A 14745-nucleotide genomic window follows, 5' to 3' on the forward strand; every position below is an offset into this window, starting at 1 on the left:
TGTTGATCGCAACACAGCAAGCCCAGGGAACGGGCACGTACAGCTTATCGCTACCTTTCGGACTTTGAGAAACGACGAACCATTCTCATGAAGGACATGAGAGTATCACACCGACAGCTCGCACTAAGACTTGCATGGTGTGCAACCGGAGACAATTAGGACGTTGAGTGGCATTCCATGGTGTTCAGCAATGAGTCTCGCATCTGTTTATGGTCGTGTCAGTAGGCTACCTGGCGGATGGTCACAGGAAGCAGCGATTCTTGAGACCCACAACATCCCAGCTCGTTCAATCCTGAAGTGATGGGCTATTAGGTAAGACGTCAGGACTAATTAGGTAATTGCTGAAAGGATACTACGCACTCACCAGTATGTGCCGGAATGGAAAAAAATGTTGAAATACCCTTCATGACCAGGGAACCAAATGGCATATTCCAGAAGAACAGTGCACGACCACACACCGCAGTTTGCACGACATACGCCTTGAGGAATTTATGGATCCTCAACTGGCCTGCCCAGTCCCACTACGCAGTCACCCACAGAGCATATCTGGGATGCGATGAGTAGACATATACTATCCTAGCAGTCCTTACCCATTATTATTTATAAATTGCCACAGCAAGTGTTTATGGCATGGCAAAAAATCTAGCAAGATGACAGAACAGATGAATACAACAGTGTGCTAGTGCATGTTGATGTAGTACATCAGTTCCAAATGGAAGGCAATTTTAGTCAAGCATCCGTTATGTGACGCATATCTCCACAAAATTTGATGAGGATCAGATTGGTAAATCAAATGGCGGTATCGTATTATTGGCCAGGAGACACGTTTTCCATTTCTATTTGAAGGCATTTCGGCCATTAGGGCATCTTTATGATGAAGATGAAATGAAATGTACTGGGTAGTCAAAAACTCAGTATAAATTTGAAAACTGAATAAATCACGGACTAATGTAGATAGAGAGGTAAAAATTGACACACATGCTTGGGATGACATGGGGTTTTATTAGAACAAAAAAAAATACAAAATTTCAAAAAAGTCCGACAGATGGAGCTTCATCTGATCAGAATAGCAAAAATTAGCTTAAAAAAATAAGACAAAGCAAAAGATGGTGTTCTATACAGGAAATGCTCAATGTGACCACCAACATTCCTCAGCAATAGCTGCGGTCGAGGAATAATGTTGTGAACAGCGCTGTAAAGCACGTCCGGAGTTATGGTGAGGCATTGGCGCCGAATGTTGTCTTTCAGCATCCCTAGAGATGTCGGTCGATCACTATACACTTGCGACTTCAGGTAACCCCAAAGCCAATAATCGCACGGACTGAGGTCTGGGGACCTGGGAGGCCTAGCATGACGAAAGTGGCGGCTGAGCACACGATCATCACCAAAGGACGCGCGCAAGAGATCTGTTTTTCGTTCTAATAAAATCCCATGTCATTCCAAGCATGTGTGTCAATTTTTACCTCCCAATCTACATTATTCCGTGGTTTATTACGTTTTCAAATTTATACTGACTTTTTGATCACCCGGTATACACGTGTGAGTAGTATCTGTTCCGCCAGATATCTCAGATGGAACTGATAGCACTCATGACGACGCATGACAGGGCGGACGTCATGTTGTAAGGTGTCAGGCAAATCCAACACTTTCCATGAAAACCCTGACATGATAAGCAAATCCAGAAGTATGTCACATAGCTCCGAATAAATCGTGACATTAAATTAACCAAAGTAATACGAGTAACAAGTGAGCAAATGGAATACCACAGACTAACACAAGAATGCCTAAATGCATGTCATACCTTCTCACCGTGAAACAGACGCAGTTCCGAGGGGAGAAACGAGAACAGGAGCCGAGAGCAGAACCGTGTTAAGCTAGAAGTCCCTACGATAAGGGACGGACTGGACAACCACGTCGCCAGCTAACCATTAGGACGACACCACTCGCAAGTTTTAGTCTGAGACTTATTCGCGTCTTTGTTACGTCAAGGACCATCCCCCAGTCCATGTTAAAAGCTAGAGCCCTCCAGAAAAACAGTATAGATCTTACTATAACACATAAAGGGCCACACCACCCGCACGTTTTAGCCTGAGACTTTTTTGCGTCTCTGATACGTCAAGGACCACCCCCCAGCCCAGGTTAAAAGCTAGTGCCCTCCAGAAGAACAGTATAGGTCTTACGATAACGCTAAAAGGACCACAACAGCTGCAAGTTTTAGCGTGAGACTTTTTCGTGTCTCTGTTACATTGCAAACTTTAAAAACATTGCCCCACCACGAAAAGTATAACGTTTCTCATTGGATAGACAGAATTTTTGTAGGCGGAGCTTAAGGTTAACATTGAGACCCTGATTGGTCAGATGAAAACACAGCCAGATAGTTTTTTTTTTAACCAACTTCGGTAAATGGTAGTAAGGAGAAGTTACATCTACATCACATCTACATCTACATCTACATGACTACTCTGCAATTCACATTTAATTGCTTGGCAGAGGGTTCGTCGAACCACAATCATACTATCTCTCTACTATTCCACTCCCGAACAGCGAGCGGGAAAAACGAACACCTAAACCCTTCTGTTCGAGCTCTGATTTCTCTTATTTTATTTTGTTGATCATTCCTACCTATGTAGGTTGGGCTCAACAAAATATTTTCGCATTCGGAAGAGAAAGTTGGTGACTGAAATTTCGTAAAAAGGTCTCGCCGCGACGAAAAACGTCTATGCTGTAATGACTTCCATCCCAACTCGTGTATCATATCTGCCACACTCTCTCCCCTATAACGCGATAATACAAAACGAGCTGCCCTTTTTTGCACCCTTTCGATGTCCTCCGTCAATCCCACCTGGTAAGGATCCGACACCGCGCAGCAATACTCTAACAGAGGACGAACGAGTGTAGTGTAAGCTGTCTCTTTAGTGGACTTGTTGCATCTTCTAAGTGTCCTGCCAATGAAATGCAACCTTTGGCTCGCCTTCCCGACAATATTATCTATGTGGTCCTTCCAACTGAAGTTGTTCGTAATTTTAACACCCAGGTACTTAGTTGAATTGACAGCCTTGAGAATTGTACTATTTATCGAGTAATCGAATTCCAACGGATTTCTTTGGGAACTCATGTGGATCATCTCACACTTTTCGTTATTTAGCGTCAACTGCCACCTGACACACCATACAGCAATCTTTTCTAAATCGCTTTGCAGCTGATACTCGTCTTCGGATGACCTTACTAGACGGTAAATTACAGCATCATCTGCGAACAGTCTAAGAGAACTGCTCAGATTGTCACCCAGGTCATTTATATAGATCAGGAACAGTAGAGGTCCAAGGACGCTTCCCTGGGGAACACCTGATATCACTTCAGTTTTACTCGATGATTTGCCGTCTATTACTACGAACTGCGACCTTCCTGACAGGAAATCACGAATCCAGTCGCACAACTGGGACGATACCCCATAGCTCCACAGCTTGATTAGAAGTCGCTTGTGAGGAACGGTGTCAAAAGCTTTCCGGAAATCTAGAAATACGGAATCAACTTGAGATCCCCTGTCGATAGCGGCCATTACTTCGTGCGAATAAAGAGCTAGCTGCGTTGCACAAGAGCGATGTTTTCTGAAGCCATGCTGTTTACGTGTCAATAGATCGTTCCCTTCGAGGTGATTCATAATGTTTGAATACAGTATATGCTCCAAAACCCTACTGCAAACCGACGTCAATGATATAGGTCTGTAGTTAAATGGATTACTCCTACTACCCTTCTTGAACACTGGTGCGACCTGCGCAATTTTCCAATCTGTAGGTACAGATCTATCGGTGAGCGAGCGGTTGTATGTGAGTACTAAGTAGGGAGCTATAGTATCAGCGTAATCTGAAAGGAACCTAATCGGTATACAATCTGGACCTGAAGACTTGCCCGTATCAAGCGATTTGAGTTGCTTCGCAACCCCTAAGGTATCTACTTCTAAGAAACTCATGCTAGCAGATGTTCGTGTTTCAAATTCTGGAATATTCCATTCGTCTTCCCTAGTGAAGGAATTTCGGAAAACTGCGTTCAATAACTCCGCTTTAGCGGCACAGTCGTCGATAGCAGTACCATCGGCACTGCGCAGCGAAGGTATTGACTGCGTCTTGCCGCTTGTGTACTTTACATACGACCAGAATTTCTTTGGATTTTCTACCAAATTTCGAGACAATGTTTCGTTGTGGAACCTATTAAAAGCATCTCGCAGTACGTGCCAAATTTCGCGCGTCTGTAAATTTTAGCCCATCTTCGGGATTTCGCGTTCTTCTGAACTTCGCATGCCTTTTCCGTTGCCTCTGCAACAGCGTTCTGACCTTTTTTGTGTACCACGGGGGATCCGTTCCATCTCTTACCAATTTATGAGGCATGAATCTCTCAATTGCTGTTGCTACTATATCTTTGAATTTGAGCCACATCTCGTCTACATTCGCATAGTCAGTTCGGAAGGAATGGAAATTGTCTTTTAGGAAGGCTTCTAGTGGCACTTTATCCGCTTTTTTAAATAAAATTATTTTGCGTTTGTTTCTGATGGATTTGGAAGAAATGGTATTGAGCCTAGCTACAATGACCTTGTGATCACTAATCCCTGTATCAGTCATGATGCTCTCTATCAGCTCTGGATTGTTTGTGGCCAAGAGGTCAAGTGTGTTTTCGCAACCATTTACAATTCGCGTGGGTTCGTGGACTAACTGCTCGAAATAATTTTCGGAGAAAGCATTTAGGACAATCTCGGAAGACGTTTTCTGCCTACCACCGGTTTTGAACAAGTATTTTTGCCAACATACCGAGGGTAGGTTGAAGTCCCCACCAACTATAACCGTATGAGTGGGGCATTTATTTGTTACGAGACTCAAACTTTCTCTGAACTGTTCCGCAACTGTATCATCGGAGTCTGGGGGTCGGTAGAAGGAGCCAATTATTAATTAATTCGGCTGTTAAGTATAACCTCCACCCACACCAATTCTCACAGAGTATCTACTTCGACTTCACTACAAGATAAACCACTACTGACAGATACAAACACTCCACCACCAATTCTGCCTAATCTATCTTTCCTGTACACCGTCTGAGACTTCGTAAAAATTTCTGCAGAACTTATTTCAGGCTTTAGCCAGCTTTCTGTACCTATAACGATATCAGCTTATGTGCTTTCTATTAGCGCTTGAAGCTCAGGGACTTTTCCAGCGCAACTACAACAATTTACAACTATAATTCCGACTGTTCCTTGATCCAAGCACGTCCAGTAACTGCCAAGCACCCTTTGACATTGCAGCCCATCCCGCACTTTCCCGAGGCCTTCTAACCTAAAAAACCGACCAGTCCACGCCACACAGCCTCCGCTACCCGTGTAGCCGCCAGCTGAGTGTAGTTAGGAGAAGAGTTAGTTCCGAGATGGCGAGGTGAGCGGAGCTGTGCTGCGCGCTGCCGCCCTGAGGCTGCCTAAACACCGACAAGGTAATGAACGCATGCGATGTCGCATTTTTGAGCGCACAAGGCTTCACTCAGAACTGCAGAAGTCTCATCTGTTACACCCCCTTTTTGCGTAATGCTAGTGTCGATCGTTAATTAAAGCTCATGGTGTTCACATTTGCCACTTGAAGTAAAAATCTGAAACGTGATGATTTCTCTGTTATATAGTTATTGAGAAGCCGTATCAGCCACTGTAATTTACGACAAGTTAGATAAGTAATTAAAGATAATTGAGGGTCACTGTAGACCATTTTGATAGTTTGCTCTTTTGTGAAACTTAATTTGAACCTAGATTATAGATGTGATATGGCATAGGTCATCCTTCGATCCATTGTAGAACTTGGAAATCCTTTCAGGGAATATTTGTTCACATTTTTGTTGAACGCAGATGGTTTTTACCATCTTGTATTGAAACACTTCCTTTTACCAATAGTGGAATTCATAAACAACGTTTTGTGAGTAGAATAAAATTTCCAATGGTAAACTTAACTGCTTTTTCGACGTTATTTTACCAGCTAACTAAAAACAGGAAAACCTTGAACCTCTTCCACTAAATTTAGATAGTATTAAGATTCTTTTACAGAGAGTGCAGTGGAGCTGTCGCTGAGATCATTTAGTATTTGGTTATATCACCGCTAGTCTCAATGAACTCTTCTGAATTCTACATGTCATGTGTGGTCTGGCGTCTCCTTACTACCAACAGGCCCCAGGTTCAAACTTGTCAATTCCCAAAAAATCACGCTCAGAGCGTCGTTGCGCGAAAGTGGTAGGGAGACACAATATAGAACAAACAGACACCACCATGAATGTTAGAATGTGACATCCCCTGAAGTTCATGATTGAGTCCTTTACTCAGTTTGTTGTTACAGAGAGGCGCCATCCCTCTGACTGAACACGACGACCTTCTGTGCCGGCAACCACTTCGCCTACACGGACACAGACACTGACCGCCCCGAATTTCTATCTTACAGCACGATGCAGTGCAGTGTAGGATAAGCTGGAAATTTAGGTGGGGCAGGAACCACGGCTACGTGCTGAAAATAGTTAAGACACTGCTCGTGAGAAGCGGTAAATCCAGGTTCGAGTCTGCCACCAGCACAAAGTTTTAACTTTCGTCTTTGCACTTCGACAGTGCTCTGTACGGTTGAAAGACACTTTTTCCCCACCCATCCTTTCCCTTTCCTTTCAATTCCTCTATTTCCTTCACGATGAAATCGAATGAACAGAGGAATACAAAACACGCAGCCCAAGAGAAGAAAATCCCTGACCCCACTGAGAATCAATACCAGGATGCTACTGTGATCTGGAGACAGCCACAATAACCGGATTTCTTTTTTTTTCATTTGTTTCCTTCTCCTATTGCATCAGCAGTTCTGTGCGGATGTCGCATTACACCTCTCAGATACCATTGATGAGAACTTCACTCAGTTCTATCGCAGAAGGTGCCGAGTCTCCTGACCGAACACGCTGAACTAGCGTCACTTCTACGACTAGACCACGAGCTGTGGACGTGGGAATATTGAGTCATGATGTAACTCGTTCTTCTTTCGTCGGTGTTTATAGAAAAGACGTGAACAAACAGCCAGCGAAACTCGGCGTTTGCAGCGGGCGAGCAGTGCTGCTGCCTGGCGGCTCGTGCAGGTACTCACGTCGTTGAGCAGCTCCCGGCGCAGCTCCGACTCGTCGAGGTCCGAATCGGCACCATCGTGAGGGAGAACGCTGCCACGCTCAGAGCCAGGGGCGGAAGGCAGGCTGTCCGGGGGCGGCAGGCGAATGTCTGGCGGCGCGGGGGGCGGCGGCGGCAGCAGCGCCAGCGGGGGCGGCAGCGTCAGCGCCAGTGAGTCCTCCCCAGCAGTGGAGGCGGCGCCGTCCGGCGGCTGCGGCGGGGGTGGTGGGGGCGGCTGCGCGGGGCCGCGGCCGCGCAGCGACAGGGACCCCCACGACAGCCGCATCACCACCGTGCCTGCAGCCAACAACACAAGCATGTCATCACCACCATGCATGCATCCAAAAACACAAGCACATCATCCACACTGTGTCTCCGTCCAACAACACAAGCACATCATCATCACCGTGCCTGCACCCAACAACGCAAGCATGCAATCACCACCGTGCCTGCATCCAACAACACAAGCACGTCATCACCACCGTGTCTCTGTCCAACACAAGCACATCATCACCACCGTGCCTGCATCCAAGAACACAAGCATGTCATCATCACCACCGTGCCTCCGTCCAACACAAGCACATCATCACCACTGTGCCTGCACCCAACAACACAAACATTCCATCACTACTGCACCTGCAGCCAACAACACAACCACCTAATCATCACTGTGCCTGCGCACAACAAAACAACCACATCATCAGCACTGCACCTGCACCCAACAACACAAACACACCATCAGAACCACACCTGCCCCCAACAACTAATCACATCATTACTGCACTGCACACAACACAATCACGCCATCACCGCCACACCTGAACCTTGCAGCACAACATCACCAACACACCTGCTCCCAACAGCACAACACCATCATCACCTCCACACCTGCGCCAAACAACACAACGACGCGTACGCCACTGCACCTGCACCCAACAACACAATCACATCATCACCACTGTGCCTGCTTCCAACAACACAACCACAACATCACCACTACAGCTGCATCCAACAACACAGCCTACCCATCAACAATGCACCTGTACCAAGGAAGACAACTGCACCATCATCACAAAGCTCACAGTGAGGAACAGCCTGTGGCGACAGTCTGATATCGAAATTAGTGACTCATTCATTCACAGATTATGATTCATAATATGGGGAAAACAACGAAAGCAAGCATAATTGTGAAAAAAATCATTGGTCTTCACTTACTAAATGGTACTAAAATTTCAATTCCTGAATATTACGTTGCAATTCCACTCATAAGCGTGACAAAAATAATAATTCACAAAAGCTTACATATTCCACGCCCATTCCTCCTTTTGTATTTCGTCATACTATTTATTCCTGCAGCGTTTTCATCCAGTTTTATGCTTTCACAATGCAGAGAATGTCTGTGTAGTACATCAAGAAGACTGTGGAATATAATTACTGGCACTAGTGTTTGTTGAACAGTGGCTGCAAAGGAGTAACTTTACGAAATTTGTGTATAGATCTACTATTACAATCTGCAATACGCCTCGTTCCAGTAATGTGTTTATAAACGTTAGAAACCGTCGTTTTTCTCGATGTCATAAAAAATCTTGAAAACTAGCTCAGAAATAAAGTGTCACATATCATGGTGCAAATACCGTACAAGGAATCTGAGCATGATGAGACAAACTATTCACATTAGCGTAGTTTTCCTCGGGCTGTATTAAAAACAAAAGAATCAATATTTAGGTGTTTATAGCAGATCTAGAACTTCACAGAAGTGTGTGCACGGAAGAACTCAAAATCATTATGAAAGTTACAGCTCTCTGACACACAAACGATGTCCCAAGGCGACATCCGTTTCCACAGCTGCTGTTGAAATAGCAGCATATGGTGCATGTTTGGTTTTGAACTGCCTTATTCTTGTCAGACTACAAACTCTATAGGGGCTATGTTTTGACCCAGGAGGTTGCCCATATTGAAGGAAATCGATAAAAGAATAACTGTTGCACCTGATATTACTGCTACTCAATTTGAAAATCAGGTTAACCAAAGAAGATAAAAAACGAAAATGACTACTTGAGAACGAGGAGGAGTATGCATATTGTTTGCAGTAATTCATACAGATACGGCAAGATCTAATACAGACACTATCATAGCTTGGGCTCAGGTTTCCTGTAACTTACATTTTGGGTGCTTTATGTACTTACTTGTCACAAACCACTAACGTTACTTAAGTCTGGTATGCTACTAGTCAACACCGTAGTGAAATATTCTGTGGAGGCAGTTTTAATTTAATACAATACTAAGGCATTTACGCAAAACAAAAGCCCTAAAATATGGTGCATTTTGTTTCATAGTTATTTATAAAACAGTAAAAGTCGAACAAAAAATATATTAGAGAAATTTGCAGATATATGTAATTTTTGTATATCAGTCTTGTACAAAAATGTAGTAATTACATTCTAATTTCTCAAAAAGAAAATTTGTACTCACTTTGATGAACAAATTTCAGTATCTTACAATCAAAAACTTATAATGTCAATAACCAGGAAAACCTTAGTATGTCTGCTTATAATATTCCTTAACAACTGTGCCAAATTTAGTTACAGTGTCTTGAAAACACTGAAATTTATAGGTTTATTTCAAAGTATTACAATTTCACATTCGTCCCTCCCCCCCCCCCCCCCCCCCCCTTATGCCATCATTCAGGGACCTGTCCTTTTCATTGAAGCCTTTATGTATCACGGAACATGCGGTAGAAACCTTTACAATTTATTTAGCTGTCACTTGTAACACAGTTCTACCTTCAGAGCCATAACGGAACAATTAGAAAACTGTACAATGAAAACTACACCACTATACTACTAAATGGCGAAATTGGTCCCCGGGCACCCAGAACCAGTTGCAGGATGCCTATGTAAAGGCCTCCATGGCTACACACATTCATTTCTCAGTATTTCATGCACGAGGGCTCTTCGGAAAGTATGGTTCGACAGGTCGCGAAATGGAAACGACTGTGAAAATCAAAAATGATTTATTTGCAACAGTTAACTACCAACACGTTCCAGCTACTTCTCTCCACAGTCGCGCTCCGACTTAGACACCTGTCTTAACGTTGTACCAACTTTCCAAGAACCTCGCCATAGAAGACAGCCGCCTGTGCTTTCTGCCAATTCTCTGTAGTGGTCTGCGGCTCGTTACATGTGTGCAAATGTTGTCTTCATAGCCAGCGGTCCATGTGAGCAGAGATGCAAACCAGAGAGAGCTATGTGCAGGCTGCATCGTGGGCGATCAAAGAGACCAAAAACATCCCATCGAAAACGCTGCAGAAGCGTTTCCGTCGGTCCTACAGTGTGCTGACGAGAACTGTCATGAAGAAAGCAATGCATCCCAGTTATGTTATGTTGGCTGCATGAAATCAGATGCAATCTCACTGCAGGAACCAATACTTGGCGGGAGACACTACTTTCTGGGCATATTTACGTGCTGACTGTGCGCTTAGAACTGAAAAGAGCGATGTTACCTTATCGACGGGCATGCTAGCATATTAGACACACTGCCTAACACACCTGTGCAAAGCTTCATCAGGTTTCCACTGTAGTTTACATTTCGTGACGACTGGGCCTTGCTCTCCGAATAGCTCTCGCAAATATGGACACAATTTAAAAATTTAATGCGCTATTATATTCTACTGATTCAGAAATATAATCTTACATTAAAGCTCCAATAAAATAAGACAAATATGGAAGTTATAAACTGTGTATAAACATTTAGGCAGTGTAACTTGCAGCTTGCAGATTACCCAGACTATAATTCTACCAGTATCCGAGAATCAGAGCACTTAGCTAATTCCAAAAAAAAACTTTACACTTAATTTCAAATCTTTTCGAAGCTTTTAGCCATCTTCCAGAATAAAGGAAAACCATTATCGCTTATTACATTTTGATATCTCCGGTTAATTTCGTTGTTTGCAGTGGCGAAACACACTTTATAAGACAACATTTCTGAACAATTTTCGAAATATTAAGTATTACAAACGGAGTAGTCTTACACAGACATCCAAAACCTGTAGGAGTGAAAACGAAGAAAAACTGGAGATACTTGGATAAGTATTGCGGAAGTAAGGTATATCGTGGTCCAAAAGTACCGTGTTACTCATGGCCAATCTTCACTCGTAATTTTTACTGTATGATTCCCTTCACTAACAGTCGTTCAAAGCTCTGAGAGAGAGAGCTTACATCTATTACGTGGCTGTCTCCTGTCCGGATACCGTTCCTGATACAGACGCAGTGCAGGTTGCACCAAACGAATTGATAGTGGCAGCTGAATCACCTTGTATTTAACAGATTGACTCATTTCTGAGGTAATGAGAAGTTTGAAGTTGTTGTATACACGGAAACTCGACTGTTTACGGAATCAGAGGTTGAGTTACTAATAGTTACTGAAATAGTATAGTTTAATGAGAGATCCCATACAAAATGCAAAATATACAAAAAAGATAAATTCAATGCAAATATGACTTTACATGCACAACGAATTTATAAGCTGGATCACTCGATGTGATATATAATGATTCAAAGAAATACCACAAAAAAGCAGCGAACTCTTCGATACAGGACTTATACTTTCATCCAAATGTACTTTATGGAACGTTGAAATAATCAATAAAGAACAGGCTATTACGCTATGAAAAACCATCCATATGGAAGAAAAGTTGGGTGTAATGAAGCAGGGGATACAACCCGTCGGCTTCGACCAATGACGTCGGAATTGACTAGAGTGCATTTATTACACAGATGAAACGGCTGACAAGACTGATCAGAAACAAAGGAATTCAAGAGACGAAAACTACATTTTACATATATCAAGGAAAGTAGTATTTTCACGTTAAGGATACCGCGTGTTTGTAAAGTATTATCTCTGTATAAAATGAAGGGGGAAAATGGATGGAAATGTTGGTAGCATAGAATACCTCACGTCACATATATGGTAGTTGTATCTCGAACCTCAATCGAACTGTATTGGTTAACTGCAGTACGGGATACAAGTTTAGCGTACGTCGATTTTTGTCGTTGTTGTTAGCATTAATATCCTGTTGTTCAGTTGAACTATTAGAACGGGATACAAATTTTACATGTGTTGTTTCTTTCGCCCCCGCTACCACTAACAGTCTGTTCTTACGTAGATAGTAGTACTTCCGATGGCAGAAGGAGCTACGTACATAATATTTGTATCCCACACTTCCGTTGACCTATATATGTGTACGCTGTTAACGAAAACGTGGAAATGGACGTAAGTTACATTTGCAACCTGTACCTCAGTTGAACTACGGGAAGAGGCAATAAAACGATACATATACAATTTGTATCCCGTACTTCACTATGGGGTGCAATTTTTTTTTTTCGCCTTCGATGCTAATACTAACGACTGGAAGTTATAGTTTTGATCACAGCAATGACAATAGTATCCCATTCTCTAGTTGAGCTATATAGCTATACACAACATTTGTATCCTACTCTCCAGTTGACATATGTAGGCAAATCTCATCAATGTTACATATGTAGTTCTTTTCGAATAGGTAGTATCAGTGTAAAGGTCAACTGAAGGACGGGATACAAATTTTAGTAGTGTCGGGCGTTTCGCCTTTAATGTTGCTAGTAGAGATTTCAAAATATCGTACTGATACTAATGCTGGGAAACGAAAGGAGAACGACAGCTGAGTAATTTCTATTACGTACTGGAGTACACGAAAACATACGTAATGGTGTAATACTACAATGAAATACGTCAAAATAGTCAAATGCAGTAAAAGAAAAAAATGGAAAACTGGGGAACTTCTTAAAAGAACTGAAGCTCGCCTAGAAAGACATCAACAAAAATCACATACCCACATACACAACAAACAAAACATTACGAAAACACTCACTCACTCACTCACTCACACACACACACACACACACACACACAGACACACACACATTCACCCCCACCACCCCACCCCCTATCCCAATGTGAAAGTAGCTAACATATTTCGGACGGTACATTTGCCCAACACGTTCAACAAAACATTTAAACGATCGATACGTTAGATATGTTAGGGGAATACTGCGCCTCCATTAATAATCGTCTAAGTTACTTTGAAGTGTGGAAATCGGTCGTTTCCCCTTCCAGACAAGACATTTCACAGCTGACCAATACCCCTGTGCTATTTGTTCAAGCCCCTGTGCATATCGATCTGGACTCAATATTGTGATTAACTACGGCTCAATATTGTGATTAACTACGAGATGCTGATATCCCCTTTCCTCTAAATCCCTATATGAAGAAAAACCATGTGAAATTACAAAGGAACCCTCTGCAACGTGATCTTCAATTAAGCTGACAAAAACTCCTTCCTTCGATTGTGTACTACTTTGAACACTACATCGTCACACTCTTGACCTAAAACTACAGCCCCCCTAACCCATAATCCCACCGGAGGTTCGCCCCTGTTGTACTTCCTTTTGCCAAAGTGCGACTCGTCAATTTCGACCATAGCACCCGACCCCCCCTAACGCCCCCTATACTGCATGTATTCCCCACAAACTTCCCTACAAAAAGAGTACCAATTCACAACTACGCTTATTCACACGACATTCATGGACACACAGCCACACAGGATATCTCAAACACCCACGGTAAGTGATTTTCATAATGTCTCTCAAGGCGAGCTTAGATTTTTCGAACCACGTCCCTCGTCTAATGGAGCACCACAGCCGATCTTTTCTGCAGCGCCATACGAATAAGTCGTGAGTACGGCGAAGAGATACACTTGTGAGGCGCATATGTTCGCCGCACTTACGACATCGAACATACTCGGGAACGAGACCACACATCTGTAAAAAACAAATCGTGGCCAGCATGTCTACGACCATAGCCTCTCTCACATCATCCAGGTTCATCGGAACAGATAAATCCATACCTACAAAAGAAAATGAGATACTAAAAATTATCCAAAAATAAGAAACTAATAGTCCACATTGCGCCAATATCATTAAGAATGAAATTAAGTACCGAATGAATTTCAAACAACTAATTATTTAAATAAATGCACACGCAGAATACTTTGAGCGATCTCTTTTTTTAAAAATCACATTCAGTTATTTTAATGTACAATGATAGCTCTTATCCGGAACACAGAACTGTTTTACCATCTATGGCTGAAGGTGAAGACATTATTCTCTGTGAGCAATGTATTACGTCATTGGTCAAAGCCGGCGGGTTGCCTCCCTGCTTGACTAGACCGGAAAAACTGCCTTTTATAATGAGGACATCGCCTCAACAATAGCTGCAGACGATGCACTGCTTCCAGACATGATACAATATTCCAAAATAAAATTAAAAAAACGCTACTGCTGGTTACTACATAGTACGTGATGTCGAGGAGATACGAAGAAGGCCTGGGGGTTTACTGGTACTTCATTATTACGGAACATTACAACATACAGAATCATGAAAAGTACAGCGTAAAGGATACGGTAGAAACGGCAGAGTTACTACACAAGAACCGTGCTCAGGGCTGCCTTCCCAAAAAAAGAGAAAGAAAAATATGTAACAAGTAGAAAGCGTACTTT

General features: G+C 42.8%; 1 protein-coding gene across 1 annotated transcript in view; it reads right to left on the reverse strand.

The window, feature by feature from the left end:
• LOC126336008 (uncharacterized) overlaps positions 1-14745 on the reverse strand; it is a 1808067-nt gene that overhangs the window by 808177 nt on the left and 985145 nt on the right. Inside the window, exon 2 of the mRNA XM_049999486.1 lies at positions 7137-7450. Within this exon, the coding sequence (XP_049855443.1) occupies positions 7137-7439 (303 nt within the window). The 5' untranslated portion in view covers positions 7440-7450. The remainder of the gene's footprint in view (positions 1-7136; positions 7451-14745) is intronic.

This window comes from Schistocerca gregaria, chromosome 2 (genome assembly GCF_023897955.1).
Source record: "Schistocerca gregaria isolate iqSchGreg1 chromosome 2, iqSchGreg1.2, whole genome shotgun sequence".
In the NCBI taxonomy this organism is placed as follows: domain Eukaryota; kingdom Metazoa; phylum Arthropoda; class Insecta; order Orthoptera; family Acrididae; genus Schistocerca; species Schistocerca gregaria.